The sequence below is a fragment of the Mesoplodon mirus genome (assembly GCF_964341445.2).
Source record: "Mesoplodon mirus genome assembly, chromosome: 19".
Classification (NCBI taxonomy): Eukaryota; Metazoa; Chordata; class Mammalia; order Artiodactyla; family Ziphiidae; genus Mesoplodon; species Mesoplodon mirus.
The window spans coordinates 54,299,052-54,315,309 of record NC_138995.1 but is presented as its reverse complement, the minus strand read 5'-3'; the positions used below and the strand labels follow the sequence as shown (position 1 = coordinate 54,315,309).

Sequence of the window (16,258 nt, the reverse complement as noted above, 5' to 3'; positions counted from 1 at the left end):
CTTCAAGGGACAAGTAAGCGTCTACCAATCCTACAGAAACAATTAGGAATGGGCCCCAGGGTGGAGAGGTCTTATTTGGGGGACCCTCACAGTAAAGTGTGCCTCAGAGTCCCTGTTTTCCTGGTTTCTCTCTCCCCTGAGCTCCTGGCAATCCCTGTACCTCTCCTTGTTTTAGCCCTGATGTCTGTACCTCTTTCCCCCACCAACCAGACTGAGGACTCACCTCTGGGTTTCCAGTTTCGCTCAGCTTGAGCCAGACATTCAGGAGACCTCAATGTGAGGAATAACTGAACCAAGTTCTCTCCTTGAGTCTGAGCTTTTCTTTCTGCCTGTTTCTCCCCTCTCTTGGTGTTTTCCTGTTCTGAGAGATTCTCTCCTTCTCCCTGTACATTTCTCCCCTCTCTAATGCTCCCTGCTCCCCACATCTCTTCCCACCTCCACGATCTCCTAGAATCTTCGAGTGTATCTAAGTGACCATATTTCTTTGACAGACACCCCATTTCAATTCTGTATCTCCCAGTGTATCTCTGAAAGTCTCTCCAGATCTCTCTCTCTTTGTTATCACTGAGTCTCAGCATCTTCCTTGTCTCTGAGTGGCTCCCTGAGTCTCTCCCCGATAAAGCCCACCAGGAATATACTAGAAGTCTGGCAAAGTTGGGTTTTATTGATTTGCTGTAGCTAAGGGTAGAGGACTGCAGAGGGAGTACTGGCTATCTCCCAAAACACAGGAAGAGTCACAGTCTTCCCTTGGTATCCACAGGGGGTTAGTTCCGGGACCTCCATGGATACCAAAATTGGCAAATGGTGTGGTACAGTTGGCCTTCTGTATCTGTGACAAAGTGACTTATCTCCTCCAGACAAGAGTGGGATGCCCTATTCTCACTACTGATATGATTCCAAAGAGCAAGCTTTCAGACAGCCCATGACTAGACATTGTCTCAACTCTAGGTCCTTGGTGTAAATGAACAAAAGCCACTTTTAGAGGTTCACATTCCAAGAGAAGCCAAATGATCCCCAACCTGATTTTACAAGACATCGTGGAAAATTATTATTTTTTTTTTTTAATTTTTTTTTTTGGATACGTGGGCCTTTCACTGCTGTGGCCTCTCCCGTTGCGGAGCACAGGCTCTGGACGCGCAGGCTCAGTGGCCATGGCTCACGGGCCCAGCTGCTCCGCGGCATATGGAATCTTCCCAGATCGGGGCACGAACCTGTGTCCCCTGCATTGGCAGGCGGACTCTAAACCACTGCGCCACCAGGGAAGCCCGAGAAGTTATTTTTTTTTAATGATTTCTTCCTGGGAAGACATAAACATTCCTGATAAAATACTTAAGTCATCTTAAAATAAAGTTTAATGGGATAATCTGTTGTTCTGGGACCAGGCACTCAACCAACAGCCCCTCAAGACACTAATGACATTGAACCAAACTTTTTTTTCTTTCTAACAATGAAGGTCCAACCACCTGCTTTTCCTATAAAATGGCCCTGGGGCTATTGGGGTCTCTTGAGTGTATTGGGGTCTCTTGTTGGGTTTCTCCTTCTCCAGGGAGAGAAGTCTGTGCTTCTCCCAGTGTGTCTCCCTCGCCCTTTGAGTGTCCCCCTGTTCTTTGTTTCTCTGGTTTTTAAAAAAAATAATTTTTATTTTATATTGGAGTATAGTTGATTTACAATGTGGTATTAGTTTCAGGTGCACAGCAAAGGGATTCAGTTATACATATGTACACATCCATTCCTTTTCAGGTTCTTCTCCCATATAGGTTTTTACAAAATATTGAGTAGAGTTCCCTGTGCTATGCAGTAGTACCTTGTTGTTTATCTATTTGATACATAGTAGTATGTGTATGTTAATCCCAAACTCCTAATTTATCCCACCCCACCCCCACCTTTCCCCTTTGGTAACCATAAATTTGTTTTTGAAGTCTGTAAGTCTGTCTCTGTTTTGTAAATAAGTTCATCCCACCTTTCCCCTTTGGTAACCATAAATTTGTTTTTGAAGTCTGTAAGTCTGTCTCTGTAAATAAGTTCATCTGTACCATTTTTTAAGAGTCCACATATAAGTGATGTCATATGATATTTGTCTTTCTCTGTCTGACTTCCTTCGCTTAGTATGATAATCTCTAGGTCCATCCATGTTGCTGCAAGTGGCATTATTTCATTCTTTTTTGTGGCTGAGTAATATTCCATTGTGTGTATATATCACATCTTTTTTATCTGTTCCTCCATCGATGAACACTTAGGCTGCTTCCATGTCCCGGCTACTGTACATAGTGCTGCTGTGAACATTGGGTGCATGTATTTTTCAAATTATAGTTTTGTCCAGATATATGCCCAGTATTTTTAGTTTTTTAAGGAACCTCCATGCTGTTCTCCTTAGTGACTGTACCAGTTTACATTCCCACCAGCCTTTAGGAGGGTTCCCTTTTCTCCACACTCTCTCCAGCATTGTTTGTAGACTTTTGAATGATGGCCATTCTGACTGGTGTGAGGTGATTGTTCTTTGTTCCTCTGGGTCTTCCTGTCTTCTCCGTCTCTAAAGTCTCCCCATCGGTCCCCAGCCTGGTTCGGCTCCCACCCGCCCTCGGCCCCAGGCACTTGTGGCCCCTTTAAGGCGGGCCCCGCCCACGCCCACGCCCCGCCCCGCCCTCCGGGGTTCAGCCTTGGGTGCGTTCGGCTTCCGCTGGCACCGCTCAGTCTCCAGCCTCGGGCGCGATGGCGGGGACTGTACTGAGGGTCGCTGGGCGGCAGCTCAGTCAATACAGCGGGTCTGGAGCCCCCATCCTCCTACGGCAGGTTCGCAGTGGCTGGACCGGGGAGCGAGATTACTGGATCCTGGGTGGCGGCAGGGGCGGAACTCCTGGGTCCTTTAAATCCGGAGAGATACCTGGGCCCTGGCGCCTGGAAAGGGGTGTAGGGCTAGACTCTTGCGTCCTTTAAAGAGGAGTGATCTGGGTCCCAGATCTGGGACCCCGATCTGGGCTTCGGGCTGGACTCTTGCTTCCATTACAGAAGAGGATGACGGGGACCCAGGTTTGGGGATGGATGAAAGTTGGGACTCATTGGTTCCGACGGAGTAAGGTGCTGGGGTCCCAGACTCCTGACTCCGGGCAGGGGGATTCTGTAATGGCTGCTAACTTGGAAGGCGCTGTCACGTGGAACCTCTTAAGCCTCAGCATCCTGAACTGATAGAATTAAACAAATACCGCTTTCTTTGAAACCTTCAGCCTTTAAGAACCAGTCACCTCAAGATCTCAACATCATGATCTTAGTTTCAACACAATTGTTCCTAGTCCTCTTTTCATTGCTTTTGGTGCTGCCTGTTGAAGCAGTAGAAGCCAGAGATGCAATCGCTCTCGTTCTCAGTATTACAGGCATCTGTGCTTGTTTGGGGGTATATGCACGAAGGAGAAATGGACAGATCTGACTTTGATGGACCTCCTGAATCAAACCTTGCCCTGAAAACCTTTGTGCTGTTGAGGTTCAGAACTGAGTTTTGGTGTCTGAAAGTTCCCAAGAAACAGTAAATAGGGTAGTTTCATAGTCTTGGTTTCCCTATAAATAGGAAGAAATTGATGTACTATATTAAATGGAAAACAAAATGTTTTCTTCACAACAAATAATGCACTGAAAAATGCCGTCTGTAATTTGCATTTGCTAGTTAGAAAGAAGGTCAAAGAAGTGGGAAGGCTGAACTTTGCAAAAGCAATATTTCATAGTTTAAGAATTCTCAATAGGAAGAAGAAAACTCTTGCCCAGAATCCTAGGAAATTGCCACTGTTTAGTTATAATCACTGCCTTCTGCAACACTGAGGAGTCTTTTCTCCATATTTTTAATAGATTTTTGTTTCGTTATCTCCCAAGTTAATATTGTACCTAGATATTAAATACAGTTGGTCAAAAATTAAAACTTATCTCTTGGTGGGGGAAAAAGTTTAGAAAATGTATTTGTTGTATCTAACGTTGAAATGGAGAAAAGATTTAATGTAAAATAATACTTTATATTGACATTGAAATGGAGAAGAGATTTAATGTTTAACAAAAACAAGAAAATTTTTATATTAACGGGTAACATCTCCATGGTGAGAAGTACTATATTAAATATAAACCCATTAAGTAAAAAAAAGGGGGGGGGCAGGGGCTTCTGCTTCTGGATCTTAGGAAGAGAATCGAGTTGAGGCCTGGACTCCTGGGTCCACAGTAAGGGGGGGTCTGAATCTGTGCTCTCACCTGTCCCCACCCTCTTTCCAGATGTTTGAGCCCAAGAGCTGCACCTACACTTACCTCCTGGGTGACAGAGAGTCCAGAGAGGCCATTCTGATCGACCCGGTTCTGGAGACAGCGCATCGGGATGCCCAGCTGGTCAAGGAACTGGGGCTACAGCTGCTGTATGCTGGTCTGTTTGGGGTCCGGGCTCCTGGGCCTGAGGGCGTGGGACTGTAGCGTGGAGTGGGAAGCTAGGCCCAGGACTCCTGGGTCTGAGGGAGGAGGGGGCTGGGGGCTGGGAATCCTGCGTCCTCTCTGTGCCCTCCTGGACCTGGCTCTCCTCTCTCTCCCAGTGAATACCCACTGCCATGCGGACCACATTACCGGCTCCGGGCTGCTCCGTTCCCTACTCCCCGGCTGCCAGTCTGTCATCTCCCGCCTTAGTGGGGCCCAGGCTGACATGCACATTGAAGATGGAGACCCCATCCACTTCGGGCGCTTCGTGAGTTGGATGCTGGGTCCCCGAGAGGGTGGTGGCCTGGAGTTTTTGGACTAAAGGGAAGAGGGGCTTGGGGGCCTGGACTCCTGATTCCTGGGGTAGGAGGGGCCCCAGGCCTGGGCTCCTGATCCCTGAGTTTCTGTCTCAGGGAGAAGGGCCCCATAAACCCAGGTGAAAAACTGAGCCTAGAGGCTCTGGGCAGGTGTGTCTCTGGCCCATCCCCTTAAGTCAACAACATCTATGGCGTTTCCTATAACCTAGGGGCAACTTCTTTGGCCTGGAGTCTCATAAAATTTGACTGGGAGCTGGAATTACAAGGTCATGGCTGAGGGAGAGACCCAGCCCTATCTTCCCAGATCCACTGTTGGAGGAAGGCACATGCAGTTGCCCAGAGCCCAGACTAGGGTGAGGCAAGAGAGGAATCCAGGGTGCAACATTTAAGGAGGCGCTCATTCTCAGGGTGGTGCAAAGGCAGGTCTGGCGCCTTCGAGTGGGCGCCTCCTTAAATGTTGCTCCCTATAGGAGCCTGCTTGCCTCACCCTAACCCCAGCCCCGCTATTGCCTCACACAGGAATGGTCTGAAGGTGCCTACCTCCTCTCCTTTCTTTGCCCCAAGCAGAATCAGCAGGTTTCTGGCCAGAAGTTCAACCCAGGGCAATACGATGGGTGAGGAGGGTGCTAAGGTTGCCCTCAGAGGGAGGGGAAACCGCTGGCAGGACTTTTTTCTGGTCAAAGTTGCTAAAGACTTAGAGAGTTTGGCTGGCTTTGGGGACAGAATGTCACTTGGACTTGGCCTCCAAGTGAGAGGGTTTTGCTAAACGAGGCCAGTTAAACTGAGTCAGATGGTTTGGGGAAATAAAGGCTGTGGGTGGGATCAGAGGGTTTAGCTCCACTGGTTACAGCCTCTTTATTTTAAGCCTTTTTCTGGAAGCAGGTGAAAAAGAAAATGCATTGTACATTTAGGTACACTGTACATAATAAGCAGGTGCTAACAAGCATTTCTTGGGTTGAGAAGCCTTAGAGGTGTTAGAAATGGTTGGAGTTTTGTGTCAAGAAGAGCCCTTTGTTAAACTGGATGAGTGATGTTTTCAGTGAATCAACATGGAAGGGCTTAGCTGTGGAAGTTTTAGCTTTAGTGTTTGGGTTATTTATTTATTTATTTATTTATTTATTTTAAAATTTATTTATTTATTTTTGGCTGCATTGGGTCTTTGGGTCTTCGTTGCCGCGTGTGGGCTTTCTCTTGTTGCGTCGAGCGGGGGCTTCTCTTGTTGCGGAGCACAGGCTCTAGGTGCATGGGCTTCAGTAGTTGCAGTACGTAGGCTCAGTAGTTGTGGCTCGCGGGCTCTAGAGCACAGGCCCAGTAACTGTGGTGCACGGGCTTAGCTGCTCGGCAGCATGTGGGATCTTCCTGGACCAGGGCTTGAACCCGTGTCCCCTGCATTGGCAGGTGGATTCTTAACCACTGTGCCACCAGAGAAGTCCCTGCTTGGTTTTTTTAAACAGCTTTATTGGTATAATTCACAAACCATCCAGCTCACCCATTTAAAGTGTACTTACTATTCAGTGACTTAGTATATTCAGATTTGTACATCCATCATCACAATTCATTTTAGAATATTTTCATCACTCCAGAAAGAAACCCCACACCCCTCAGGTGCCACCCCAGTGTGCCCCTCTTTCACTCTACTAACCATTAACCTACTCTCTGTCTCTATAGATTTGCCTATTCTGTACATTGCATAGAAATATGGTATCATACTATATGTGGTCTTTGTGACTGGCTTTTGCCACTGACCATAATGTTTTCAAAGTTCATCCATGTTGTAACATGTATCAGTGTTTCATTTCTTTTTATTGCTGAATAATACTCCGTTGTATGGATATATCACATTTTATTTATTCATTCATCAGTGGATGGATGTTTGAATTGCTTCCACTTTTGGCTATTATGAATTATGCCACTATGAATATCCATGTGCACGTTTTTGTGTGGATGTATGTTTTCATCTCTCTTGGGTATATACTTAGGATGGAATTACTGGATCATATGATAACTCTATTTAACAATTTGAGGAACTGCCACACTGCTATCAAAAACTGTTATCCAGGGGGCTTCCCTGGTGGCGCAGTGGTTGAGAGTCCGCCTGCCGATGCAGGGGACACGGGTTCGGGCCCCGGTCTGGGAGGATTCCACATGCCGTGGAGCGGCTGGGCCCGTGAGCCATGGCCACTGAGCCTGCGTGTCCAGAGCCTGTGCTCCGCAACGGGAGAGGCCACAACACTGAGAGGCCCGCGTACCGCAAAAAAACAAACAAACAAAAAAACTTATCCAAAGCGGCGGCTATACCCTTTTATGTTCCCATAACCAGTTGTGTGAGGCTTCCAGTCCCTCTATATCCTTGTTGCCACTAGTTATTATCTGTCTTTATGATTGTTCAACATTTTGTTTGGTTTTCATCCGAGTTCTTTATAAACGTTTGGAGATGGGCACTATTTTTCCCTCTCATTTTCCTCCTCCCACTTAAAAAATTTGAATTGTAACATGCATATTATACGGTAAAAGGGGCACATATTGCATATGTACAGCTTGGTAAATTTTAACATATGTCTATACTTGAGTATCCACCGCCCAGATCCAGATCCAGAACATGCCCATAGCCCCAGAAGTCTTCCTTGTCCCTCTTCCTGGCCATTGACAGCCCCACCAAGGGACCGTTCTTCTGACTTATTTAATCATAGATTAGTTCTGCCTGTTCTGGACCTTATAAACAGAAACCAGTGTGTACTCTTATGTCTGCTTCTTTCACTCTACCTACTATTGTAGATAATTGTAGTTCTTTCCTTTTTTGCTGTATAGCAGTGGTTGGCCAACTTTTTCTGTAAAGGACCAGATGGTAAATATTTTCAGTTTTGCAGGCCATATGGTCCCTGTTGTAACTACTTAATTTTCCTGTTGGTGTGAAAGCATCTACAGACAATGCATGCATGAATAAGCATGGCTGGGCTCCAGTAAAACTTTATTTATGGCCCCTGAAAATTTAATTTCAATAATTTTCATGTGGCATGAGATGTCATTCTTATAAAAGCAGATGGCAGGCCAAATTTGGTGCACTGACCATAGTTTGCCAACCCCTGACGTAGAGCATTTCACTGTGTGAATTGATGACAATTTATATCCATTCTCCTTTTTTTTTTTTTTGCGGTACGCGGGCCTCTCACTGTTGTGGCCTCTCCCGTTGCGGAGCACAGGCTCCGGATGCGCAGGCTCAGCGGCCATGGCTCATGGGCCCAGCCACTCCGCAGCATGTGGGACCTTCCCGGACCGGGGCACGAACCCGTGTCCCCTGCATCGGCAGGCAGACTCTCAACCACTGTGCCACCAAGGAAGCCCCAGACAGCTTTTTGAACTGGTTGTACATTTTATATTCACAGTGAGCCAAATTTGTATGGTTTCACTGTAGAATGGATTTACTGTTTTAATAAGCAATGATTGAGATTTGAACATTCTAGCTCCCGTAAGGGTTGGCGGATTCTGAAAGTTAATGTTGCCTGTTAAATATAGCGATATAGAGGGGGTGCTGCTCAAGATACTAATCCCAGGTCCCCAGGATTCCTTAATCCTCTTAAAAATTATGGAGGGCCCTAAAAAGCTTTTGTTTACCTGGGTTCTATCAAGCAATATTTACTGTATTAGTTACATGTCAATTATATCTCAATTTTTAAAAGAAATGGGAAATTCCCTGGTGATCCAGTGGTTAGGACTCTGTGCTTTCACTGTGGAGGGCCTGGTTTCAATCCCTGGTCAGAGAACTAAGATACTACAAGCTGCGCGGTGAGCTAAAAATAAATAAATAAATAAATAATAAGTATTTAGATATGCAAAACGTATTTACTGTATCAGAAGTTGAAACTGAGACTCTTTTTAAAACACAAGGATACACAAACACACATTCCATCAGCTGTCAGAGCAATGACATCATCACAAGTCATGGAGCTTCTGGGAAAACTGCACTGAACTCTTGGAGAATGAGAATGAGAAAGGGCAAAAGACCTCTTCACACTATTATGAAAATAGTTTTGATCTTGCAGACCCTCAGGGTTCCCTCGACTACACCACTTGGAGAACCATTCTTTGGACAAAATTTTTGTCACATCTAGCGACATAGACAATAATTCTTAAACAGTTCTGAAATCCAGCCCATGTTCAAATTTCTCCAAGTGCTTAGGAATCATTTTTACAGCTGTTTATATGAACCAGGACCCCATCAAGGTTCACACATGGCATTTGGCTATTAGGTCTATTTAGTCTCTTTTAATCTAGAACAGTTTCATACCCTTTCTGCCCCATGACATTGACTTTTGAAGCTCCCAGCCTGTTGTCTTGCAGAATAGCCTACTTTCTGGATGTGTCTGGTTGTTTCCTCCTGGTGTTATTTAACTTGTTCTTTGAAAACTTCTCTTTGCTGTTAACTGAAGTAGATTGCAGATATTTCTGTACTGGATGATAATAATAATAAATAACTTAATAATAGTTAACAAATACTGAGTGTTTTGTTTCTCACTTAGCATTGTAAGAAAGTGCATTTTCTCAGCATGTATCCCACAAAATTTTCAGAATCAAATATCACTTCCTGGCAGCAGGGAGAGGTGGGACCTGTGGCTAGTGTTGGGGTGTGTGCCCCAATTATGGAGGACACCCACTACATAATTCAAGTTGATTATTCATGCTTGGGAATGTAGTCTGTCCACTGTAAAGCCTTTTCTTTTTTTTTTAATTCGAAGCTGCAAATATACATTTTTGAAAAATCTTCCAAATGTTAAGGGTAAACACAAATACAGACTTTTAATAACTACTGAGCAGTCCAAACAAAACATTGCTATGGCTGAACCTGGTTCTTGAGCCTCCACTGTGTCTTTTCTGACAAATATATCTCATTAAACCTTCCTAACCACATAGTGAGATCAGAACATTTTCACCATTTTACAGAGAAGGGAGTGCAGAGAGGGAAAGTGACTTGCCCAAAAGTTATACTGAGAAAGTGGCTGAGCAAGGAATTGAACCCAGGGGACCTGGTGGTTCCACTAGATCAGTGTTTTTAGAATTTTAAAACATTATTATTTTTATAATATAGCAATTATTGTGTTGGGCTTTTTTTTTTTTCTTTCTTTCTTTTTGGCCGCATTACGCAGCTCATGGGATCTTAGTTCCCTGACCAGGGATCGAACCTGGGCCTATGGCAGTGAGAGCTTGGAGTCCTAACCACTGGACCGCCAGGGAATTCCCTGGGCATTTTTAAAATGCTTTACATACATGAAATAATTTAATCTTTATAATAGCCCTATGAAGAGGGGACAATTATTATGCCCATTTTACAAATGAGCAGAGAAGCCCAGAGAGGTGAAGTAACTTGCCCAAGGTCACACAGCTAGTAATAGCAGAGCCAAAATTAGAACCCATGTCACCCAGCTCCAGAGACTGCTCCTAACCACTAGTCCATGTGCCCTCACCAAGAGAGAAATATTTTACATCTGGATTCAGCACTGAAACCTCAGCTTCATGAAATACCACTTATCCTTCCTGTGTACCAGGCACACTGAGATTTCCCACTTTATCCCACTCCTCCCCACTCCACTCTTTATGTCTAGCCCACTTTTTTTTTTTGCTCATGGTTACACCTGTGAGAGTTATCCATATTGTTGCATACAGTTATAGTTTGTTCATTCTCATCCTGTGCCTCAGTTTCCTCATCTATAGAATGGGGCCAGGAGAGGTACTTACCTCATAAGGATGTGTGTGGCCCGAATGAGTTCAGTCATGTAAAGTGCTTAGAAGAGACCCTGGTACAGGAAAAAGGGTAATCAATGCCAGGCTTCTAAAGAGTAGGTAGATCGGACTGATGGGAGAAGAGGAAATTGCAGGGGCAAAGAGGTGTGAAGAAGTGTGCTATTTTCTGGAAATGACTCTGGGGTTCGGAGTAGCTGGGGGAAGGAGGATGGTATAGGACATGGGGCTGGAAAAGTGAGCAGGCACCAGAGCAGGGGCTGAGGAGCTGGACCTCTGCCCTGGGGGCAGTGGAAGCTGGGGAAGGGTTTTGAGCAGAGAGGGACAAAATTGGATCTGGGTGATAGAAAACCGCCCTCAGGGTCATGTAGGAGGTGGATTAGAGGCTGGTAGGCCAGGGAGGAGGCTATCAGTTGGCCCAAGCAGGAGAGGCCTGAGATAGGCAGGATTATGGGGGTTGATAGAGGAGTAAATTCTAGATATTCCAGAGAAGGGAAAGATAAACAGGGAGGCTGATCATCAGCAAAGCCACCTGAGACACAGACTCAGTCACTAAGGGCCTAGGGGATCTTGATCTATGTGGCAAGCTGGATTGGGTTCAATTGATATTAAAATTTTGTTCAGGGCTTCCCTGGTGGCGCAGTGGTTGAGAGTCCGCCTGCCGATGCAGGGGACACGGGTTCGTGCCCCGGTTTGGGAAGATCCCACGTGCTGCGGAGCGGCTGGGCCCATGAGCCATGGCCGCTGAGCCTGCACCTCCGGAGCCTGTGCTCCACAACGGGAGAGGCCACAACAGTGAGAGGCCCGCGTACCGCAAAAAAAAAAATTTGTTCAATTTATACACATAAGACAATTATATATACCATATACCATTGACCCTTGAACAACCTAGGAAGTTAGGGGCACTGACCCTCCCCACATTCAAAAATTGGGGTATATCTTCCAGTTGGTCCTTCTATCTGCGGTTCCTCTGCATCCACAGATTCACCAAACCAGATCATGTAGCACTGTAGTATTTACTACTGAAAAAAATCCGTCTATATGTGGACTTGCACAGTTCAAACCCGTGTTACTCAAAGGTCAACTGTATATACTCTAACTACTGGTTGTTTACAACTGACGTCCTTCTGATTGGCCAATACCCATGCCATATATATAAATATATATATTCTTCTATATTTCCTTCTAGAATTTTTTGGGTTTTCTATGTTTAGATCTTTCGTTTATCGTGAATTTTGTGATTTATTTTTGATTATAAAATGACGTGTTTTAAAAATACGTAAGTAAATAAAATGACATGTTTACTGTAAAAAAAAGATAATATAGGAAAAGCCTAAAGAAAAAAAATATTTTGAGTTAATGAGTAAATTTTTTTTTAAGAGATGACATTGTATAAGTTGCTTTGTAACCCGTTTTTTGCACTTACGGGATAGTAAATACCTTTTCCTGCCATTAAATGTTTGTGTATAGCATCATTGAATTTTATTTCAATGACAATTTTAAATGACTCTTTAGTATTCCATACTTATATTAGTGTGCTTATCTTTTCCTTATGGATTTATAAGATCTGTTTGTACATGAAGTACACTGACTACTATGTGGTGTATTTGTGTTACAAATATATTTTGCCGCCATGTTGATTCCCTTTAAATTTTGTTTATGATGTTGTTGCCATCCAGAAACATCAAATTTATTTAAATTCAAACCATTGATCTTTCCCTTAATGATTTATGACTTTTGGGATGGATGTTCTTCTCTAACCAGAGATCATATATTTATTTGTATTTTTGTCATTGTCACTGTTTTATGATTTTATTTTCTTGCTTTAAGTTTTTAATTTTGGGGGAGTTTACTCTGGAGTGAGGTTTAAGTCCGGGATCTAACTTCAGTATTTTTTTTTATCAAAAAGAGGTTATCTAGGAGCTTCCCTGGTGGCGCAGTGGTTGAGAGTCCGCCTGCCGATGCAGGGGACACGGGTTCGTGCCCCGGTCCGGGAAGATCCCACATGCCGCGGAGCGGTTGGGCCCGTGAGCCATGGCCGCTGGGCCTGCGCATCCGGAGCCTGTGCTCCGCAGTGGGAGAGGCCACAACAGTGAGAGGCCCGCATATAGCAAAAAAAAAAAAAAAGAGGTTATCTATATGTGACCCTGGGATGGGATGGGGTGGGAGGCTTCTGAGGCCAGTTTCACCATGAGAGTAAAGCCATAGCCTTATTGGTGACTCTTTGTACTCTCCTTCTCTTCCCAGGCCTTGGAGACCCGGGCCAGCCCGGGCCACACCCCAGGCTGTGTCACCTTCGTCTTGGATGACCACAGCATGGCCTTCACTGGAGATGCCCTGCTTATCCGAGGGTGTGGGCGGACAGACTTCCAGCAAGGTCACAGGCCCCTTTCCCCAGCCCGAGATCTCAGTATGGTTATGTGGGTGCCAGGGTTTTAAGTGTCAGTTGCAAGAATGAACGGATGAATGTTAGACTTTTAGGGGGTCAGGATTAGATTCAAGGAGTTTAGTGCTGGAGTGGAGGAGAGTTGGGTTCAGAGGTTAGTGGTTGGGGGACAGGTAGAGTCAAGAGTGTGTGTTAGTTATGTATTGCTGTAAAGCAAATCACCCCAGAACTTAGTGGCTTAAAACAATGATTAACATCATCTCACACAGGTTTTGAGAGTTAGGACTCTGGGAGAAGCTTAACTGGATGGTTCTTGCTCAGGGTCTTGTGTGAGGTTGCAACCAAGCTGCTGGCCAGGGCTGACTGAAGGCTTGACTGGGGCTGGAGGATCTACTTCCAAGGTGGCTCACTGACGTGGCCAGTGAGCTCTTGCTGGTTGTTGGCAGGAGGCCTCAGTTCCTCACAATGCAGACTTCTCCACAGGGCTGCTTGAGTGTCTTCATGACATGGCAGCTGGATTCTCCCAGAGGGAACAATCAGAGAGACAGACAGACAGAAGATCTAATTTTTTTTTTTTAATGAGCTTGTCTCAGAAGTTAAACTCTGTTATTTCTGCCATATCCTATTTATTAGATGCAAGTCACTTAGTCCAGACCACTAAGTCAAGGCAAGGAGAATTATGTGTCACATTTTCAAGAGAAGAGTTTCAAAGTGTTCATGGGCATATTTCTAACCCCCCATAAGGGCTTTAGCTGGTGCGGGGACGGGTGTGGAGTTTGATTCAGGGGGTTAGCTGCTGGGGGAAGTTAGATTTGGCAATTTAGCTGCTAGAAAGTTGCTAGATTCAGTGGTTTAATTGCTAGGAGGTGGTGTTACATTTGGGGTATAACTGCTGGGGACAATTAGATTAAGGGGTTTCTCTGCGGGAAGGGTGTTTACTGTCACATCAGGGTATGAGATTTGAGTATGTGTGTGAATGTGAGGTGGACACTAGATTGGGAGGATTTAGCTGCCTTGCAGGAGGCCAGCGAGGCTGGACAAGAGAGAAGAGACAGAGGCACAGCGAGCTGAGCTGGCCGTTGGTAACCAGATCCCCAGGCTGCCTCTTTCTTCCTCTTTCCTTATCTCTCCATCTTGGTCTCTATCATTTTCTCTCTGAGGCTCCTAATCTTCCATTTATCCATCCCCAACACAGTCATGAGATCGAAAGATTTAGGCTGAAAGGAAAGGTGGCAGAATGTTCCAGAGAGGTTTGTCCCTGTCCCAACTTAGGACTCAGAGCTTCTTGTCAGAACCATGGCTCTATCCTCCTCTTTGGCCTCATGTCTTCAGTTTCTTACCTTCCCATCCACTTTCCCTGCCCAGAATCCTTTCTTGGCATCCCCAGAGTGAGGGAATTTGGTGCTTCAGGGTCATATCCCAACCTTGTTTACAGTCATGCTGAATTCTCACCATTTCCCAATTCTTTGCATATGCTGTTCCACCTGCCTAGAATGCCCTTCCCTCTCCTTCTCTACCCAGTCAAAGGGCTACTGGCAGAAAATGAGGGAGACGGTTTAGCTACAGTGATTTTTATCCTCTCATCCTTTTCCTGAAGGGAAGGGATTTGGGAGCTTCTCTCATCCTGTTGCTCCACTGACCTCTGAGTTTTCCCTCCCCAGGCTGTGCTAAGACCTTGTACCACTCAGTTCATGAAAAGATCTTCACACTTCCAGGAGACTGTCTGATCTACCCTGCTCATGATTACCATGGTGAGGGCTTCCTGGAGGAGGTGTGGGATTTACATAACTTACTATTTGAGAGGGAACACCAAACTGCTGTGGCTTGCAGACTACAATTCCCAGGAACTCCTCTGGCCAAAAAGATCAAGTGCTTAGGTGTAGTGAGTGTGGATGTAGAAACTACAATGCCTAGAATCCGGAAGGCATAGGCTTTCCTGGGACTTCCTAATAGAACTTAGGGAACTGTGGAAAACTACATTTCCCACAGTGCCCATTGAGGAAGGAAAGCAATCTGTTAGTCCTGGGCCAGAAAGGCACCCTGAGGCCTCCTGGGAAATGTAGTTCTGGGAGGCCCAAGGCACTGGACAGCTCAACATTCCTCCCCCTCTCTTGGCCACTAGGACTCACAGTATCCACTGTGGAGGAGGAGCGAACTCTAAACCCTCGGCTCACCCTCAGCTGTGAGGAGTTTGTCAAGGTCATGAGCAAACTGAACTTGCCCAAACCTCAGCAGATAGGTGAGCAGTTGGTGGGGAGGAGGGTGCTGAGGTCTGGATTCCTGGGTCTGGGGGAGAACGTGCTGGGGATCTGGACTCCTGGGTCTGAGGGATAGAGGGGCCTCAGGGCCAGAACTCTAGTTTCCCAAAGAAGGACTATTAGGATTTCTGGGGCCCCAGTGGGGCATAGAGAGAGTGGGAGGGTCTGCCTGGGCCCCTTGGTTTCACCCTTAGCTTCTTCCTTTCAGACTTTGCTGTTCCAGCTAACATGCGCTGTGGGATCCAGAGCCCCCCTTCCTGACTCTCAGGTGCTCATATCCAGTTAATAGTGCACTAGGTGGGGTGAGGGGAGCAGTGCCATCACCAGAGCCTCTTTTATCTTCCCCTCCCTTACCAGCCTCTCAAGCTTCTTAAATAAAAAAAATACATTTTTTTCCCTCTGAATCTGACTTTTGTTTTCTGGGGGACCCAATGGGTTTCTGGGCTGAGATGCCTGGGGTTAGTTCTGGTCCCTGGATAGGCCAGGGAGCAAGGCAGCGTAAAGGTCCTGGGAGCCTGGAAGGAGATTTTCTAACTCATAAGATAGAAGCAAACAGATATCTGGGGCAGGGTTCTTCAGCTCCTTGCATCAGAACAGTCTTGAGTTTATACCACGTGTCCCATGAGACCCAGAATAAGGTACTTCACTTCTCCAAGCCTCAGTTTCCTCATTTGTAAAATGGGAATAATAGTAATAATAATAGGGTGTTGTGATGATCCCATGAGTCCATATGTATGAAGTGCTTGGTGCACTGCCTGCACAGCAGACTTCCTATCCGTGTTCACTGTTACTATCATTTGAAATGAGCTCTGAGGCGCTTCCTGGCTTGAGTGACAGGATGCCTAATGGTAAAGACCATGGACCTTGGAGAGAACAAATATGGTGTTAACATTAACAACATGTGTAGACTTTGCGGACACTTGTCCCCCTCAGCCTCAGTTTCCTAACTATAAAATGGAGATAGTAATCCCTTTCTCTACTGTAGGCTGCTGTAAGGATGAAATAAATTAATGCGTGTAAAATGTTTATACTTTATACACATAGCTCCTGATATCCAGTGATCCTTTCTCACATACCAGTTATTTTCCTGTTTTTGCCCAGAGAGGAAAGGGTCTGGCTGAGACTTTTAA

The 16,258-nt window shown here is 45.5% G+C and overlaps 2 protein-coding genes across 2 annotated transcripts; both read left to right on the top strand.

Moving 5' to 3' along the window:
- The first annotated feature begins 2,659 nt into the window (after positions 1-2,659).
- On the top strand, positions 2,660-15,532 carry ETHE1 (ETHE1 persulfide dioxygenase). Its single transcript, XM_082607594.1, has 7 exons — positions 2,660-2,790; positions 4,246-4,390; positions 4,554-4,702; positions 12,732-12,861; positions 14,532-14,621; positions 14,993-15,109; positions 15,337-15,532. The coding sequence occupies exons 1-7, from the start codon at positions 2,710-2,712 to the stop codon at positions 15,387-15,389; spliced, it is 765 nt and encodes a 254-aa protein (XP_082463720.1). The 5' UTR covers positions 2,660-2,709; the 3' UTR covers positions 15,390-15,532.
- Positions 2,816-4,009, top strand: LOC309795335 (small integral membrane protein 30-like). The gene has a single exon (XM_082607595.1). The coding sequence runs from the start codon at positions 3,257-3,259 to the stop codon at positions 3,419-3,421; it is 165 nt and encodes a 54-aa protein (XP_082463721.1). The 5' UTR covers positions 2,816-3,256; the 3' UTR covers positions 3,422-4,009.
- Positions 15,533-16,258: the final 726 nt, after the last annotated feature.

Coding starts and splice junctions, on each gene's coding strand:
- ETHE1 (XM_082607594.1), top strand. CDS start 2,710: ATGGCGGGGACTGTACTGAGGGTCGCTGGGCGGCAGCTCAGTCAATAC. Junction 4,703..12,731: donor CCATCCACTTCGGGCGCTTC/GTGAGTTGGATG, acceptor TTCTCTTCCCAG/GCCTTGGAGACCCGGGCCAG. Junction 15,110..15,336: donor GCCCAAACCTCAGCAGATAG/GTGAGCAGTTGG, acceptor TCTTCCTTTCAG/ACTTTGCTGTTCCAGCTAAC.
- LOC309795335 (XM_082607595.1), top strand. CDS start 3,257: ATGATCTTAGTTTCAACACAATTGTTCCTAGTCCTCTTTTCATTGCTT.